The sequence below is a fragment of the Parasteatoda tepidariorum genome, chromosome 4 (assembly GCF_982258835.1).
Source record: "Parasteatoda tepidariorum strain Cologne lab strain chromosome 4, Ptep-v5.0, whole genome shotgun sequence".
NCBI classification, from domain to species: domain Eukaryota; kingdom Metazoa; phylum Arthropoda; class Arachnida; order Araneae; family Theridiidae; genus Parasteatoda; species Parasteatoda tepidariorum.
The window spans coordinates 59764387-59785353 of NC_141758.1; the positions used below are offsets into that span (position 1 = coordinate 59764387).

The window sequence follows — 20967 nt, forward strand, 5'->3', positions numbered from 1 at the left end:
AAACCAAAATGGACAAGGTAAATAACAAGCAAAGTCAGTGAATCAAGCATTCCAACAAAACTCAAATAAAAAAAAAACTCGTAATTCATTCATTTCTTCCTCTTGTTGCGACCTTGTCTCCCCAGGTGTGCTCAAGAAAAAGAAATCCATCTATAAATAAATAAAAATAAAATTACACCTGCGAGATGTCCAAAAAGGAAAGACGAGATCCTCCAGGGCTAAAAAAGCCTGCCAACTATTAACCTCGCCGAATCCGGTCAAATAAACGCCAAGTTATGTCAATCCTGTGGACGGGGAACCAGTTGAGATGGATGATTCCATGTAGCTTGGAAGTTTTTGGCCTGAAGTTATTGTGATAGGCATTACGTCACGGGAATTTGATGGTTAATCACATCGAGTTGAGTTGAGGGGTTTTGAGAGGATTCGGTGAGATTGGCAGCAGATGTGGCGGGGCAGAGGAGAGATTGGAATAATGAATGAAAACTTACTCAGATTGAGTTGTGGTTGCGAGTTGGGAAATGTTTCATGGAAAATTATTCTGTAAAGCTAAAAATGCATTGTATATAATTATGTTTATTGCGATTTTAAAAAGTTTTCATGACAAAAATAATAAATTAAGTTTTGACGAATGAATATTTTTTTTTAATTTGCCATACATATTTATGCATCGTGAATCTTTTCAACTTTCTTTTAAATCAAGATCTTTCACAAAATAGTTTTTACCCAAAAAGCCACAAGAAATATTGTAATGTTTCTGAAAGTAGTGTATGTTGTATTAGTGTTAGGACAAATTGGGGAATATATTATTTAAGTTCCATAAAAATTTCCTTTTCACCAAGACAAAATAATTTTAAAAAATTCCCATTCACAGATACTTTAGATATGATGTATCAATCTGTTCATTCGGTAAATATCTATAATCTTAAATTCAATTTTTTAACATAACTTTTTAAAAAGACATTATTAATCAATATGCCAACCATGAAAAATTCATTTTGATCATACTGGCGCTTGATATTGATATCTTAATTCTAACACTCATTATTACCATCATTATAACGAATAATATTTAAATAATTTGCTCCTTAATTATTTTGAACTCTTATGAGAAGATTTTAATAATAGATGCCACTTTACATTGGCGACATATAGCATTCAGTTATTATTATCATTAAAACGAGTAATAATTAAATATTTAGTTTCCTTAAAGCTCGAAATCTCACGTGGGGAAAATAATGAATTTTAAAAAAAACTCATGTTCGACATTTATAACATATATCATACAATCATTTTTAACATCATTATAATGATTAATAATGAATTACTTATAAAGTTTTCAAGTTTTATTAGAATCCTCGTGGGAAAATAAATAATTCATTTAAATCAAATTCACGCTTGGTTTTGTTAACATTTATCATACTATCATTATTACCATCACTGCAACAAATAATAATGAAGTATTTACTTATCATGTTCTATTCGAATCCTCGAAGGAAAATAAACAATACACTTTCATCAAATTCACGCTTGATATTAATAGCATACATCATACAATCATTACTACCATAATTATAACGAATATTTAGCTACCTAGTATTACTCGAACTCTCATGAGAAAATAAACAATGCATTTTGATCAAATTCACTCTTGATATTAATAACATAGATCATACAATCATAATCACTATCCATGTATCGAATAATAATGAAATATTTGGTTTACTTACTTAACTCGAACCGCCATAAGAATATAAATAAGACATTTTAGTTAAATTCACACTAGATACTGATAACATATATCATGCAATCATTATTAGCATAATTATAGCAAATAATAAATAAATATTTAGTTTCCTTGTTTTACTCGAGCCCTCATGAGAAAATAAGTAAGACATTTTAACCAAATTTAAGCTTGATATTGAAAACATAGATCATACAATCATTTACACCGACATTATAACGAATAATAATTAAATGCTTCGTTTCATTGCTTTACTTGAAATCTCGTGAGAAAAATAAAGTATTTAAATCAAATTTAAGCTAGATATTAATAACAGAGATCATACAATCATTTACACCGGCATTATAACGAATAATAATTAAATGCTTCGTTTCATTGCCTTACTTGAAATCTCATGAGAAAAATAAAGTATTTAAATCAAATTTAAGCTTGATATTGAAAACAAAGATCATACAATCATTTACATCGACATTATAACGAATAATAATTAAATGTTTCTTTTCAGTGCTTTACTTGAAATCTCGTGAGAAAAATAAAGTATTTTAATCAAATTTAAGTTTGATATTGAAAACATAGATCATACAATCATTTACACCGACATTATAACGAATAATAATTAAATGCTTCGTTTCATTGTTTTACTTGAAATCTCGTGAGAAAAATAAAGTATTTAAATCAAATTTAAGCTAGATATTAATAACAGAGATCATACAATCATTTACACCGGCATTATAACGAATAATAATTAAATGCTTCGTTTCATTGCTTTACTTGAAATCTCATGAGAAAAATAAAGTATTTAAATCAAATTTAAGCTTGATATTGAAAACAAAGATCATACAATCATTTACATCGACATTATAACGAATAATAATTAAATGTTTCTTTTCAGTGCTTTACTTGAAATCTCGTGAGAAAAATAAAGTATTTTAATCAAATTTAAGTTTGATATTGAAAACATAGATCATACAATCATTTACACCGACATTATAACGAATAATAATTAAATGCTTCGTTTCATTGTTTTACTTGAAATCTCGTGAGAAAAATAAAGTATTTAAATCAAATTTAAGCTAGATATTAATAACAGAGATCATACAATCATTTACACCGGCATTATAACGAATAATAATTAAATGCTTCGTTTCATTGCTTTACTTGAAATCTCGTGAGAAAAATAAAGTATTTAAATCAAATTTAAGCTTGATATTGAAAACAAAGATCATACAATCATTTACACCGGCATTATAACGAATAATAATTAAATGCTTCGTTTCATTGCTTTACTTGAAATCTCGTGAGAAAAATAAAGTATTTAAATCAAATTTAAGCTTGATATTGAAAACAAAGATCATACAATCATTTACATCGACATTATAACGAATAATAATTAAATGTTTCTTTTCATTGCTTTACTTGAAATCTCGTGAGAAAAATAAAGTATTTTAATCAAATTTAAGTTTGATATTGAAAACATAGATCATACAATCATTTACACCGACATTATAACGAATAATAATTAAATGCTTCGTTTCATTGTTTTACTTGAAATCTCGTGAGAAAAGTAAATAAAGTATTTTAATCAAATTTACGCTTGATATTGATAACATAGATCATACAATCATTTACACCGACATAATAACGAATAATAATTAAATGTTTCCTTTCATTGATTTACTTGAAATCTCGTGGGCAATCATTTACACCATCATTAAATGTTTCATTTCATTGTTTTACTTGAAATCTCATGAGAAAAATAAATAATATATTTAATCAAATCTAAGCTTCATACTGAACACCAATCTTCCAAATATGCTCAACAGTTTAGAAAAGGCTCAACGATTGCTTATAGAACAGACATAGTTCAGTCCAACTCCCTAATTGAAACATAACATTGCACTTTACACATAGTATCTCATTACTTGAAGTAACCCCCAGGGAGAATGCTTTGAAAATAGAAACACCACCTTTTGCTTTTACAGGCTGTTTACCATAAAATAGATTGTCGCGATGGACGGCACGGCTATAGCGACGGTAAAACGACAATTAACTGAGATAAAATTTGATTTAGTAGCGGGATTCTGCAGTAACTTAGGTGTCTGCGATGTTTATTTTTATTTATAGTCAGGTTTTATGAGAAGAGCATGGTAAAGTTACGGTTGCGGAGCATATATGTATATAGAACGTGCTCTTCTGTAATCTAAGCCATAAATCTTTTAGGAATCCGAAATATTCGATAACGATAGCTTTTTGTGCAGGAAAAAAAAGGACAATTCGTGTTTTGGAGAACAGATTGGGATACTTTGGAGTTTTAATAGGTGACGTATTTTGTCATTCAAAATAATGGCAAGTATTACCTGATTGGAAACTTCATTCGCTCCAAAAATAAACAAATATGGTTTAACAGTCGACATATTTCAAGCACTTCAAAAGTAGACGCCCATTTTCAAGACTTGCCAGACGTGAATGTAAGGAAAACAAAATTGATTTGAAATCAATAACGTAAAGTTGCCAACAAAAATTTTTATTTTTTATTTCAAATCATTTTTGTTTTCTTTACACGTCTCGCCAGTCTTGATGGCGCCTATTTTTGAAGCGTTTGAAACAAGTCGACTGTTATGTAATTAGTTTATTTTCGTAGAGAATGAAGTTTTCAATCCAGTAATATCTTACCTCTTTAGTTTTTCCAGAGTAATTATTTAACGAGGGCAAATAGTTAAAATGATACAAAAATTACTTTTGCCGTACTATGAAAACTTATCAATTTGTGAAAATTTTTTCCAGTTTTCGATGAATGAATGAACTGACGATCTATTAATACAAATTTACTGATTTCACTTTTTAAATAGTTTTAAATTTAAAGGACAAAACATTTGATTCTGTTTTAGCTTTTATATAGATAATATATTTTCCACACTTGTTGAAATTTTTTGGAAAAAGTGGCTAAACAACAATTTATTAACTTGTTATTTTACCATATTCAATCAAAACAGTGAAACAACCAAAAATAAGATGGTATTCAAACTGTTAACTGCGAAAAAAAACTTACTGCTTTCACCTCATACGGTTAAACAACCGCATTTTTATCGCACCAACTAAGCCCCTTAGTTCGAAGCCCAGTGATGACACCACAATATTTCCTCCATTCCCTTCTACACATGAAGAGTTTCCAGTGTTCTATACTCAGAAAATTTGTGCCCCGCAGTCTTCAATGCCCATTACCTACAGAAAAGCCTTACGGTTTTTAAACCATGCTAGTTGTAAATGGTTAACAAAAACAGTATAGTTTTGCATTAATGGTTTTATAACCACACTAGTTGTAAACGGTTTCAAAACCATAAAAATAAAAAACGTTTTTTGCCGTAAACTTTACGGTCAATTGGATGGACAGATTGCTGCCGGTTATTTCACTATAATTTTAGAATGAAAATTCCAACAGTACGTAACAATGGTTATTACCTCTAAATAACAGATTGTAGAATTATTTAAAAAATAATAATTGTGAGAAACATAATGTACGTTTTCTCATTATACATTAATGCATCCTTATTTTGTTCGGTGAAGTAAATTAATTCATGTAGTCAGGGACCAGCGTTCTGCTGGTCTGTGTACACAATTGATTGTTTATGACAGCAGATGGAATGGTAAAGAATAACGCCACATCAAACATAAAATATATACCTAATTTTATATTTCTATTATTTAAAAAAATTATATATAAAAGAAATATGAGCTATATAGCGTCAAAAAATCATAAAGATCATCGCTTAATATTCTAAATATATAGTTACGTATATATTGGGTTTATAGAGAAAATATGTTAATGACTTCAAAAAATTACGAAATTCATTCTGATTATTTATGCATAAAATGCCACAGTTTTGCACTTCGTTGTATTATATCTCACTCAATTTGCAAAAATTGGATATATACTCCTTTTCTACTAAAATCTAATATTTCATTTTTTTTTTTTCAGTTTCTTTTCTATTTCACATTTAAACACCATTTTTACCCTGCATACGAAATAATTATAGAACATTTAAAACAATATATCAATTATTCCTAACAAAAAATTTTAGTGATTTTAAAGATCTACAGAATTTGTCATAACCCCAGTAGATGAAAATCTGCAGTACTTTTTTCATTCAGATTCATCAAACATGCATGTAGCAAAATTTACTAATATAAATGCCTTTACGGTTAAGCCTGTAATCAAGTAACAGGAAAAATGCTTTACATTTTTTTCTTAGTGAAGTTCTATCGATTCAATTTTTTAGTTGTTTGTGTAAAACAAGTTTAAAGATGCTATTAAAAAAAAGAGTATCACGAATTTCCCCTCAATTGTTTGTTTTTAAAAATAAATTTTACATTAAAAATAATCTACAGCGGCTGAAATCATCCACAACGCCCGCACCATAAAAAATTCCGGATCAAATTACTGAATAAAACCTCGGCCTTCCGGTGCGTGGTCCGTAAAATCTATTTTCATCGTAAAATACTATACCGTAATTTTTACAGTAATATTTATTTGATTCCGTGATTTTATGGTAATTTTTACAATAAAAATTGCGGTATATCAGATTTTTTTGTTCCGTAACATGTTCCAGTAAAAATGAATTTTATTTTTTAAAAATAAATTTTACATTAAAAATAATCTGCAGCTGCTGAAATCATCCGCAACGCCCGCACCATAAAAAAATTCCGGATCAAATCACTGTATAAAGTGCTGGCACTTTCAGTGCGTCATCCGTAAAATCCATTTTTATCGTAAAATCTTACACCGTAATTTTTACAGTAATATTTATTTCATTAGAGTGATTCCGTTATTTTACGCTAATTATTAATGTAAAAATTACGGTATACCAGATTGTTCCGGTAAAAAAAAATACGGTAAAAAGTAAGTGCCGGTACTTTGTGTATACCGGAATTTTTTACAGTGTATCTAGCTGAAGTTTACCTCAGAACATCACAAGCTTTTTTTCTAAATATTATAAAAGAAATAAAACACCATTTTTATTTATCTCAAAACTTACTTTTAAAATAACGAATTGAAAGTTATTTTAAAAGTAAGTTTTTTAGAAGTATTGAAATCAAAATGATCAATATTTTATTTTGGCACATATCGACAAATTGTTTTAAAAAATAAATAAATTTTAGTAGTTCGAGCGCTTTTTGATAAGATTTGTTACAAGTCTAAAGCTAAATTTTATGGCAAGGCTTTGGAGCCAATTGCCGGTACTCTTTACTGTAATTTTTTACAGCAAGCTGCCTGTGGGGGGTATTCCGCCATCGGAATTTAAAAATATCCATAAATAATTTTTTAATTTATAGTTTACTTTTAGGAAAAATATAAAACACCAGAAAATATTTCTAGCTCAACTTCACTATGGAAAAAAAGACTTAGAATTACTTTCTACTGATTTAAAAAAAGAAAAATGGATGACAATATGAAGTCCTTCACCTCTCGCTTTCATTTAATTTTAAGTCTATTTTCTAACGTCATTATTAACCTGTTTCCAAGTAAAAAATGAGTAAAAAACCTGTTGATACACAATACTTATACAGCCCGTAATCTATTATTTAGGAACTTTCCGCTGCGGCAAATTAAAAACAGAGATACCGGTAGCTGTCTGCAGAAACAATGCCTTATTTTGTAGGAGATTTCTTTTTAAATAAAAAAAAGGCAAACTTGAAAATGTTATTTTTGATGTTTAGTATTGCGAAGACTATAATTTAAAAGTAATTATTTTGTGGACATTTTTGGTGGTTTTTCATTTCAAGTAAGAAAAATATTTTCATTTGAAAGAAATGTTTTGAAGAGCAAGGAAATATCTAATGAGTTAAGGAAAGAAAAAATTTTATAAGAAAGATTCAGCAAATCAGTTTCAGTTAAATACCTATGAAATAACAGTATTTGACTTATAATTTATCAGAACTGTTTTTGTGACGAAATGCATTTAAAAAAGGTGTTTAGATGCAATATTTATTTTTTTTAAAATTATTTACCAATTTCTCAAAAATAGTACGTGACTGTACAAAGGTCCGTATTCAACCAGTGGCTGCTGTAATATTATTGCATTTGTTATTTTAAAACTGGCTTTGAACAACCGATTTGTGAGAATCAATCCTTAAATATAACTGCTGTTCTAAAATTTTAAAAGCACAGTTGAGGAATTATTTTTTAACAATGCTTAAATAAAGCGATAGTTTCAATGGGATGATTTGGTAACAATGTTTAAATAAAAATAAGATCGTTTCAAGATTTTTAAATTAAATATACGAACCATTTGGAAACAATGTTCATATAAAACGATTGTTTCAATATTTTAAAGACAAAGTTAAGGAACCATTTAGTAACAATGTTCAAATAAAACGATTGTTTCACTTTTTTAAGGTAAAGTTGAGAAAACATTTAGTAAATGTTCAAATAAAACGATTGTTTCAAGATTTTAAATGCAAAGTTGAGAAATCATTTAGCAACAATGCTCAAATGAAATGATTGTTTCAAGATTTTAAAGACAAAGTTGTAAAAGCATATGGTAACGCGAATACATTTTAATTTCAATAAATTTGACTGAATTAGATAATATTTATTTTAACCAATTTTGAAGTAAATATAAGCTAAGAAAATATTTTTAAATTTTATATATATGAAACTATAAAAATTAACACTTTAGTCAAAGCAAATATTTCTACTAAAAACCTCGATTTTTTTAGTAACATTTTGCAATAAATCATATTAAATACAGAACAATAGTTTATTTTTCTAAACCAAAAAGTACCCTCCAGTTGTTAGCCAAGAGGATCAGGAAAAGTTAGTTTCCACAATTTCGTGATAAGCGGCATGACGATAACAATGTGGTCAGCATTGCGCATCAGCAGTCTTTACTCTTTAGGCAAGCTAAATCCTATCTATCCGATGCTGTGCTAAGTGTGCTTTGCTAAGTGTGCTGTGCTTTACGAACCACAGTGCGTGTTAATAATATTCCTCACAGATGGCGCTATAAGCAGTGATGTATTATTGATTATTATTTAGATTTCATTCAGACACTGTAGTGTTATTGTCCGTCATCTATATTATATAAAACGCTAATACGTACGTATGTATGTGTGTATCAATAAAACCGATGATATTTCCTTTCTCGCGCTGGCAACAGTTTTCATTTTTAATTGATTGGATTCGGCGCGCAAGAGCACGTAGTGAGCAACCAGATAACAATAACCAGAGTGAGCATTATCAGGTTGTTCAATTCAGATTCATGCACTAAAAAACATGACAATATTTAATTTAAACTCAATTAGGAATTAATTAATTAATTGAAGTGAGAATGCTTTAAAAGGCCGCTGTTGAACTGATATTTTTCTACTGGGAGCTACTACTTTTAATGTAAAAAAGAAATTAATTACTTAAATAAGAATTTTAAAAATATTATAAATTATTTCAAGTGCACGTTAAATCTATCGTGGCTAAAGTCCTCTCGTTGGTTGTGGTGAGGAAGTTTGGAGAGAGGGATACCAGATCAGGCGCTGCCCACGTCATCTGACCAGGATCTAAATTACATAGTATTCCTAACATAGCAGCTATTAAAAGATATTGAGCTATAAAAAGGTGGCTAGGTGCTTGGCTATAGCTCGGTGATGTACGTGTGATTTTGTTAATATCTCCTTTATTGGTTCGAAACCCAGTGATGGCTGGTTGATACAAATTCTGCTCCCGGCTCGCACCTACCACAGCGCAAAGGTAAAATATCTTTAGTAGTAGACCGATCATGGATTAGAATCCCCTTACCGTCGGGCTAACCATGGAAGGCTTTTATCACTTTAACGCAAATGCTGTTTAGTTTTATCGAAAAAGTATTCCCCGAAATCTAATTAGTCCCAAAGCTTGATTCAAAAGTTCCTTTGTCTTCTGGGTTGGGATCAAAATTGCAAGTCTCCGGAGTTGGAAATTGGTAGTCGTAAACTCAGAATTGGGACTGCTGTTCAAAGCCAGTTGATGGTTTTTTTTTCATTGTAAATCTATTTCTCCTAACTCCATTAAAATTTTAATTTTTTTAACTCCTTTATTTTAACTCCCACTCTTTTAAACTCCTTTTAATCATACTATAAACCAAAATTAAAAGGGATGAAATTTTAACACTTATAAAATTGACAGATGAAATCGTCTTTCACAGCGTTTTATTTTTAGACTTATAGAATGTTTAGTAAATTGAAATACTGCAATTTCATCCTATCACTCACTAGATGGAATAGCAGAATCAATTTTCAAGAAAATGTGCTACCAAAGCAGAAAAAAACGGAAAAAGTAAAAAATGTAATTCCTCAATAATATATTGAAAAAAAAGTATCCCTCCAAAAGTATCCACCTTTTCGCGTGCAATATAAATTCACTCACAAATTCTTTTATTCTCCGTACACACCCCTAATTTTCTTTAACACTCCCCGTAGACACTGTAATAACACCTTCCGCCTGCCATAAATATATTATAGCCCCAGAGATGAAAGAAAAAGTAAGCAAAATACTATTATTTTTTTTTTCCGATTCGTGTGTTGATAACAACATAAAGAAGTTATGCTGCATAAAGAAAGAAGAAAGCTAGGAAGTATTCTAATTGAATGCAAAAAAGTGAAAGTCAATCGATACCAAAAGGATTTTAAAAAAACAACAACATCGTGAATAAAATAATCTAAGAAAATATCCCTTCTTTCCTGTTTAAACTGGAATTTAAGAAGGCCAAAAGAATTTCTGAAAAACCGTTTCGCCAATATTTTGGGGAAGTTTTTTTTTCACAAAAAGACAAAATTGAAATAAGGTTTTGTTTAGTTCTAAAGCAGGTGTTTTAGGCATCATAGAAAAAAAAGGATGAAAATAAATAGAGTATTTTTCACTTTAATACTTCAAAAAACATATGCTTGCTATATATTTAAAAAATTCTATTTATTTTATCAATATACAATCATGTGGGATACAATACTGAAGTAAAGTATACAACAATGTTCCTCAACGAAAAATTTCCAATGCTGTGATATCGCAATAAATGTTGATAATGGCAATATCGTGATAATAATCGAATACGATAATATTAAAAATTGTCCACTACGAAATTTCTCGTGAGTATGTTAGTTTCACTACTACTTTAATTTAAGTCAATTTTGTAAAATAAGTGGGGTTTTTTTCTTTGAGTTGAAAAAAAATTTTCAAGGTAAAAATAATGTCGATTCGTAAAATCGAAAGAAAATCGTGATTTATCGTTAAAATATTGATATTTTTTTGCTAGCCTATCGTGATATTCAAATTCCGATTACCCAGTACTAGCCGATAACTTAATCACCGAAAGCGAGCATACTTTACAACCCAGCTGAAAAAGTAATTATAGCGAACAATGATAATATTGAAAATTATCGATTTCTAAATTTCTCATCAGTGTGTTAATTTTTCAGCTACCTTTTTTAAGACAATTTTGTAAAATAACTACATTTTTCTTTATTTGTTTGGGTTGCAAATTTTTTTCCCAAGGTATTGACGTTTTTACTTAAAAGTCGAAAAAAAACCGTGATTTATCGTTAAATACTGATATATATTGATAGCCTATCGTGATATTAAAATTCCGATATCACTCAGAACTAATCACCGATAACTTAATCCCGGAAAACGAGTTTACTTTATAACTCAGCTTAAAAAAGTACTAGTTCCAATAAATCTGAAATAAAAAGTTTCCCTAAAAACAAAATGGATTTTAACTACGAAGGAACTGATAGAACACTAACCGATTTTGAAAAAGCAAACAAAAAAACAGCGAGCCATTTTTACGTTCACACAATGAACTACTATCTACTTGTTTACAAAAATGTAGAACTACATAGGCAAAAATCCAATAATAAAAACATAAAAAAGTAAAACTTAATATTTTAACAAGCTTTTCACTGTACTACGCTCATTCACGTATTTCTCCTGCCCAGTAAAATAATTAATTTCCCGGCACGCAAACTGATAAAATATTCTATTCCCAAAACTGTCACAAGATACAAGGTTTCGATTGCACAATCTGGACGATTATGCCCACACCCCTCCTCCAGTCTTTCGAACACATTGTCGCATGCCATCACGCGCTAGACATGATATTGCTATTAATCACGCTACTAATAACACCCGCTTAGGAATCAAAGAAACTTGGAGGATGGATAGAGATGATAAAAATGTCATCGCCATGTTCATGGAACATGCTACCAAGATTCGAAACTCGAACGTTTTTTTTTTAAAATCAGTTTTAATTATATTAATGCTGTTTTGTATTGATCTCTTAAAAAGATAACAAAAGTATGAAAAGTTTTAGTTATAAAAATCTGTTAAAAATTTAGGATTCTCACATTTAGATAATTTGGGATTCATACATTCAGATATTTTAGGATTCTTAAATTAAAAGCTTATGTGCTAAAGCTACTAATAACACCTGCTTTGGAATCAAAGGAACTTGAAGGAATGACAGGGATGATAAAAATGTCATCGCCATGTTCAATGAACATGCTACCTACATTCGAAACGTAGATGTTTCTTTTATCAGTTTTAATTATATTAGTGCCGTTTTGTATTGAACTCTTAAAAAGATATGGAAGTAAAAAAATTTGAATAAAATTTTTGATTTACAATTTTTTTTCAGAATTTAGGTTTTTATGCACATTTAGATAATTTAGAATTGATGTAATAAAAATAATTTAGGAAAGTAATTTGGTATTATTATTTTCAGATAATTTGGGTTTCTTTATTTTGTAGAATTTCGGATATTTATACTTAATTTAAGATTCTTAGATTCTGATAATTTAGGATTTTTACATTCAGATATTTTTGGACTCTTAAATTTTTATAATTTATGATTTTAAAATTAAAAGCTAATGTCCTAAAGCTACTAATAACACTCGCTTCTGAACCAAAGGAACTTGGAGGCTGAATATGAATGATAAAAATATAATCGCCATGTTTAATGAACATGCTACCGAGATTTTGAACTAGTACATTTTTTTTAAATCAGTTTTAATTATATTAGTTCTGTTCTTTATTGTTCGGATATTTATACTTAATTTAAAATTCTTATATTCAGATAATTTAGGATTCATACATTCAGATAGTTTTCGATTCTTATATTTTGACAATTTATGATTCTTAAAATAAAAGCTAATGTCCTAAAAGTTAATAATAACATCCACTTTGAAATCAAAGAAACTCTGAAGCTGGAGAATGTATAGGAATGATAAAAATGTCATCACCATGTTCCTCGAACATATTAGGAAATTAGAAGTTTTTTTTATCAGTTTTAATTATATTACTGCTGTTTTGTATTGATCTCTTGAAAGGTAATTTTGGTACTCTTACACTCAGGTAATTTTGGGAATCTTAACTTCAGAGAATTTCGGATCTTTATACTTGAGATTCACTGATTCTTACATTCAGATAATTTAGGATTCGTTCTTTTAGATATTTTTGGAATCTAAAATTTTGATAATTTATGATTCTTAAAATAAAATCTAATGCCTTAAAGGTACTAATAATACCCGCTACTAAATCAATCCCTGAGCAGTATTTCGATTTTTATGAAAATCATTTAGTCACGAAATCATATGATTTGTGACGAAACGTGAACTCTCAAATATATGAAGAAAATGTTTCTTCAACTCAAACTTTATCGTAGTGCATTGTGGGAGTTTAACTGGAATGACGAAACTAGAATAAAAATAGACAATCAAAAATAAAGTGACGAATTAAGCCGACTGGCCATATAACGGTCAAGGAGTTGGCTTAGTACCAGGAAGATCCACGGCTCGAATCCTGTTTCAGTTGAGTGTAATCTCTCTGTTCTTTTTTTAGGTGGGAAGGGGGGCTACATAGAGCCCAAGATAAATTGCTAGATTTATTAGGCCTTTTGAGTTTTTTTTTTTTTTTTTTGGAGAAAAAAAGTGAATGATAAAATATTTCTTTAATTTTGACGAAATTCGACTCCACGAAATCGATTATTTTTGTCACTTCGATAAAAATTTTGCTCGCAGCATATTCCAGGAAATTGTTTCATCAAAAACGAAGAAAGTCTCTTGATATTTGAGAATCCATTTTTACAGTGTAAGGTTGCTACAACTTGGAAAATTTCTGGAAACCCCTAACCCAACCTAAAAAAATTTATCCTGAATCACAAAGTACTTCCGATTAATAACAATATTTAATTAATATCTCCAAATTTGCAACTAATAAACTTTTAGTCACCAGATTTAACTTCTGTGACACTTAGAAGTCAAAAAACAGAAAAAAGGAAGGGGATTTCCAAGTGAAATAGGAGATGTTCATTGTTAATCCTGAAGTTTAAAACAGTGAGCCAAGATCTGTGAATGACATTTGCGCTGATTGTGCGCAAAGTGAGCGTTAAGCCATAGGTTAAGCGCGCTAATCTGTTTCATGAATGGCGGCTTTTATTTTTGGAATATTCAGTTTCACCTTCCATCATTCGCGTGCGACTCTCGATATTGAATTTCTGAATTCGAAGCGGAAGAAATGACGTCAAAGCTTCAAAGCGTGCTCGTTAGTTCCAAAATGATGTTATCGCATTCTAATTGTTGTAAATATTTAGAATAAATGTTTCATGCTCGTTAATAAAAAAAAAATTTAAACGTTGAAAGAGTGTTATGAGCTTTATGCGACTGTTACGACTTTGCATATGTATCCCTTAGTCAGTTACTTTGGCCCTAGGGATTTATTTTTTAGCCTCAATGAGCTGTTTAAAATTCAATTTATTAAATCTTACATAAATCAGGGAAACTAATCAATCTGTTCATGAACTATAAAATTAAATCAAGTTATTTTGCTTAGATAAAAAAAAGCGTAGTTTAGGATAGTATATGTAAATGATAAAAATCATATTTGAAGATGTTAAAGTGTTAGAGCAGCCAGACTTCCGCAAAACTGATAAAAGTCGATATAAAATTTGACGAATTATCAGTCATCTAGGGTTGAATTGGTGAAATATGCTGCTGCAGACACCTTGTTATGAAGTGTTCTTTAAAAAATTGTGATAAGTATTAAGTGATTATGGTTAAATGAGTAAAAAATGAGACAGATAATAAAATGATACTAATACAAGAGTCGCTGGTATGGCAATCTAAGGCCACAATTTCGTTTATTTTATTTTTAAAAGATACAAGAAAGAATTTTTATGACGATCGTATTATAACGTTTAGAAGTTTTTATATACCGTTAAAAAAAAGAAACATTCCTTAATTTTTAGTTTCAGTTTTTCGGAATTTTTTTTTTATTCTGATGACTGCAATGTAAGTTTTAAATAAGCTCTTTTGTTTCTTAAATGGAATAAATAAATGATACATATAGCATTTGACTGCATACTTCGTGGCTTACAGTTTATTAGAATCTAAAAAATTGCTTTAAATTTAGTAACCCAACAAAAAAAAATTTTGTAAATAAAATAAACTAATAATGTAGATAAATATATCGCTCATAGGCTGCAATAGCGGCACAACTCAAAAAACATGCGTTTTGGACTAAGAACAGGTGTAAATATGAAAATACATTATCTTTCAGCAGCAATACTAGCACAACTCATAATTCAACTTGAAGGTAATCTTCGTTTAAACTAACTAAAGCATTTATTATGCATTTTGCTTAGCAATGAAACTTTAAATCTACTTATCTCAAAACTTGATTTTTTGAGTTGTGCCGTCATTGCAGCCCATGAGAAATATAATAAGACAAATGTTGTCTGGGTATCACGAAAAAAAAAATGAAATTGAAAGATTGTTCTCGATTTGAAAACAAAAAAATAATATTTAAAAATAAGGGTTATTAGAATAAATCGTAAAATTAAATGCTTTTAGAGTTTTCCGTAGTGTCGTAGTAAAAGCGGAAACCCGTAATTCGCAGCCTACCTGCATCTGACAGATAACGCGCGACTGCCGGAGTGTTAAGAATGAATGCCATTTCCCCTCAACACAAGACGATAGTTTTATTTATTTACATTTTTTTTTATCGTTTGCTTTTTGCCTTGAATAGAATGATCAAAAGCAAATAAGTGTGATAAGAATCCTCATCCTGCCGTAAGATAAGATAAATATTATACTTTTTTTAGTGCAATAGTTTACTGCTGTTGCTACAATTTTCGAACTGCAATTTTTAAAATGAAAGCTTCGAAAATACGCATCTTTGTAAGATATAACTCAAACTTTACTATGCAAATAATGTATAATAATTTTTTTTTTCAAAAATTATTTAGTCAGTTGAAATTGTCAAACTACACGTAGACTTCTCATTATAGATCAGTGAGTTCATCTAGAAATGAGCTTTTGGGGGTCCGAGCCCAAAGAATTTTAATCAGAGTTCGTGATACATAGGATAACTGAGAGCCGGAGTTCGTCCTAGTCCGATATATACGTTGGAAAACGGCCAAATTTTGCGATCTCGTCACTCGGCGTTTGGTTATATTATGGGTCAATACACTCCAAAATTTATAACATTATACTGTAATAACTATTAATTTCATTTCAGAAACGGCTTTAAACAGCCAACACATTATGGGAAATTTGCGACTATCATTGTTCAACACCTTAGTCTTGTAATTCTGAGCCTAACCCGGACGACAAGAAACCACCTGGGTCAAGCATTGGGACCTTCGCGGGGGACTGAAATCTTTCAATAATTTCTGGGGGAAAAAAGGATTTTAAAAATGCCTATTTTAGACCCATTATCTTAACTTGAAAATGTCGCTAAGCAAAATACAACTATATCAATTTAACAACATTTTTTTACTATGAACTTAAACATGTTGTTCTTTAACAGGTTTAAGTCAAACATATGTCTGTATGCTCCGAATATTTTTAATACTATCTTGAGATTTCATTTAAAAATGTAAAATTGAAGTTATTTACAATATATATTTTGTATTTTTTTACAATATATGAATTGAAGTTATATGCAATACATAATTTGTATCAATATGTATTAAAATTAAGAATCATAAATTAAAAAGCGGCGAAAATAAAAATTGATTCTTTTTATCACGCTGATTTTCATCGTATCGTATCGGTCACGGCTAACTACGGCGCGACCATCCGGTGACCCTAACCGTGAAAGTCATCTCTTTCCAAAAAATAAAAGATGAAGTCATTAACAATGCAATAATTTTCTTCAACTTCGTGATAAAGAAAAATTATTTATTTAAAAGCGTAAAAAAAGTCTACATGCTTAAATAACTAATGTTCGAAACATTATCGTTCGATTCTATCGATAAAAATTTCCTTTCACTTAACAATAAAAATGCATAATTGTCAATTTAATTACATTTTGTTAATTTCCGAAATCTGTGTAAACTTCTGACAAAAAAGAGTAATTTTATCTATAATATTGAAAATAATAGAAAATGTTTAGGTTAGATGTAATAACACATCAAAGTTGGAAAGATGATTTTCATGGGATTCTCGTGTTTTTAACGAACAAAAAATATGTTTTTCGATACACTTTTGCTATTCCGTTGTTACATTGGAGGAAACATTAGCAATTCGATGCTGGCATAGCAAGAGATAAATCTTTATTTTCTAGTCTTTTTTTTTAAGAAAAAAAACCCTTATTTTGAGGCTATGAAATTATTTTCATTTTTTATGAAGCATTGAGGATTAGCCCTATAGCCTATTTCTCCAACAAGTGCGTTTGCCAGACTCCTTTGCTCAACAGTGCGTTTGCACGGCAAAAAACGCTTGATGGAGCAACTCAAGTGGGTTTTTATACTATATTTAGTGAAATTATAAAGGAACAGACAAAAGGTTCAGACACAACATAGATCAGAAAATATCGTTCGTGGTAGATCTGATAAACACAAGGAGAGATTCAAGGTTAATTTTAAAACTTTGATATGCAATAGCACAAAACATTAATAATAACTATTTCGTTTGATCATATCTTAAAAATTAAAAGTTTTTCCGTAAAGTTAAAAAAAAAGTAATTTTTGTGAAATTATTTATTCGTGTTCTTTGATGAAAAACAAGGTTTTCAGCCATTTTAGAGTTGAAACCTTTTTATTATGATTTTGTATTTCAATGAACAGACATAAATGACAGTTGAACGTGCAAGTAGTCTCAAGGATACGTAAGAGCACGGATACGTTAAGCAGATCTGAACGATCGTTGAGATATTTTGTGAATAGCATATTTGAAAAACAGCTTATAAGTTCGTGATTTTTGTCTGATCACCGAACAACAGAAAAAAATAAGTTTCTATTCCAATATTATTGAAGAACCTTTTCTTAGAAGTAATATACAAGAAGTATGCTTTTATTTTACGAAAAACCTTGTTCTAAGATACGTGTTAATTTAACTATGTGTTTACTAGTTTACAAAAAAAAGATTTTATTTAGATTTAATAAGAAACTTCAAAAATTGCTGATTATTTATGAGATGACACTGTTTAATAAACTGGTGATTTTACTGTTATATCTTAACCAGTTTTTAACTACAATACATATGTCTTTTCGAGATTTTACATCAAATATTTCATTTTTCTCTGATCAAAAAAAAAAAATTTTTTTTTTTTGAGGGGGTAAGTAAGTTTACAAAAATTATATTTTATTTAACTATATGCATACTTCAAAAACTGTTATAACAATATATCCCTTAAAGAATTATATTATTCAATTTCAATATGTTTTCAAGCACGAAGTTGATTCATGGTAACAGAAAATTCACGTTAGCGGTCAATATTTAGAATAAAATCTCGACATTTATAAATGAATAATCTTAATTTCTGAATGAATTTAATAAAACGAATACCCGTTCAATTGCACTTGACTTGAAGTTCAAATATTATGCAAATAATTTGTATTTTTTCAACTACATATGCGAAGTTGGAGTTAATAATACTTTAAAAACGATTTTTTTTTTATACTGAAATTAATAATTTAGAACTCTTGGCGATAAAAATTAATTAGCGTCAAAAACATTTCTTCCTTATTATCTATCGAGAATTTTTCTTTAATTTAATTTAAATAATTCAGAATTTCTCTCAAAGGCATTTAACTTTTCACAAATTGCTGATTAATGTCTATATTCTATCGAACAAATCGCAATTTCTTTAATAATCCAATTATGCAATTACAATAATTGCTTATAAATTTTTAACTTGATTAGAGTTTAAAAAATCAGACTTTTTTTTAAATCAAATATGATATTGGGTACTAATGGTATTTTCTGTGTATATAAAAACAAATAGAACGTGAATATGAGTCAATGACGAAACTTGTTGATCCTCATAATAAAATATAATGCGGAAAAGTAGATAAATAATTAAACATATTTAGTGAAACCAATAATAAAGTTTGATCTAATTATCTAATTAATTTGATCGAATTATTAAACTTAAATTATCTTTAAGTCAATCAAATTTAGTGTGAAATTTTCCCTGTTAAATCAAAATATGCATAACAGTGTACATTGTTAAAAAAAAAATTTGTTTTAAATCATTGTTTGCATTTTAATCTAAATTCGCTGTCCCTTAGAATATTCAAATTGCTCACTGATGCTGTTTATTTAAACTATAAGAGTTAGTATATTTTCTAAAAAATTGAAAAAATTAGGTAACAAAGTAAAAAAAAAAGGTACTTACATCCTTTTAGCTTCTTTTGGTAAAGGCCTGGGAACAGATTTCAATTGTCGGTTTCCACAGTCCACGGTCAATCCTTTGCAATCACACACTTGAGGACAGACTGAGAGGCGGGATTCCTCCCCCATGCTGTACCCCAATAAAAACACCACGAAAATCATCCAGTTCATCGTTGATAAAAAAATGATCTTTTTTTTTTATACACAAAAACTGTTAGGCTTAAGCAGAGTAAAAATCTTTTTAAATCTTTATAATATTTACTTCTTGTTCACAATAATCTCTGTTGTGACAGATGCAACCATTCTTACTCAATAAATTTTGATTGATTGACGGGTGTTCGCTGCTGAATGCAGTCAAAAAACTTTTTTTTTTCCGAACTAGAAATGAATAAACGTAAAGAACTCGAAATCAGATTTGAGTTTTGTAGTTACTTTTACAGCCTCACGTTTGATGTAAGGTGTATATCGGATCAAACCGTCGTTTCATTTTTGATTCTTTCATTTATTGGTTTTTGCAAAAATTTCCTCTGCTGAAAATTTTAACAAGCAGTTTTCCGTTTGTCGGAGAGATGTTTCAGATTTTGTGAATAATCAGACGATATTTTCAGGCTTTCTTAAAAAACAGACGATGATTCAAATTTTCCTGAATTTCAGACGATTTTTGTCTGAATATTTTATTTCAATGTTGCCAAAACAATATAATATTTATTCCAATGTATAATGTCACTTTCTAGCTAAAACACCTGATGAGGGAAAATTTTCACACAAATATTGTATCTGTTTTTTTAAATAACTATAGTATTTTCAATTCAATAATTCTCATGAGAAAAAAAAATTAAAACAAATTTGATGATAGTGTTTAATCCAAGTACAGTATTTCAAGTAACGAAAAAAAAAATTCAAATATTTTTTAGAAACTGATGGAAGGAAAATCCCCGAACACTAAACAATACAGCTCCCACAGAACGGTTGACACTAGCAGACGATAACCGGGAAAGATGGAGAGCGCTCAACTCTCCCATTCACAACGAAGATTTGCTTTCGACTGATTGTAAACCGTGGCTTAGGGTTGTAAAGCTCTTACTTCAGAACTACTCAGTCGCCAATGTTAGTTTTCCTTCTCGCCAAAAGAGTATTCGGAAAAGCCGAACTATTATCTTACCTGGTGTTATCAGAAATATTGTATCAGGGTGGAAGCAGCGGAAGCGTGTTCCACTTGAGATAATTGTTTCATTTCGAAGTGCTGTTAGTTTTTTTTTCTCTCCATTTTTTTTCCTTTGTACATCACATATCGTGCCTGATAAGCAATTATGTTACTAAGAACATCTGATTTAAGGCATGATAAGCAGTATAATGTAACTTTAAGACAAATATAAATTAAACTTCTTCTGCAAGATCATTTATTTTTCACATAATTGATTTTGAATAAATAAGCTGAATATTTGAATTGTTATTAATATGATGGATGAAAAATATTCATGTACATAAAACCATCCATTAATGTTATGCCTTTAAATATTTTCTTTCCATAAAATATTCTATTGAACAACGGGGTTTTTTTTTTTTCAGATTTTTTATTTATTTTTAAT

The 20967-nt window shown here is 29.3% G+C and overlaps 1 protein-coding gene across 4 annotated transcripts in view; it reads right to left on the minus strand.

The window, feature by feature from the left end:
- Positions 1–20438, minus strand: part of sli (slit guidance ligand) — a 359497-nt gene extending 339059 nt beyond the window's left edge. For 2 of the 4 annotated variants that reach the window (XM_071182347.1, XM_071182346.1), the window contains exon 1: positions 19383–20436. In XM_071182347.1, the coding sequence (XP_071038448.1) occupies positions 19383–19549 (167 nt within the window). In that variant the 5' untranslated portion in view covers positions 19550–20436. Of the gene's footprint in view, positions 1–19382 lie in introns of all 4 variants that reach the window. The other 2 variants (XM_071182345.2, XM_071182344.1) reach the window with 2 other exon arrangements.
- Between the last annotated feature and the right edge of the window lie 529 nt (positions 20439–20967).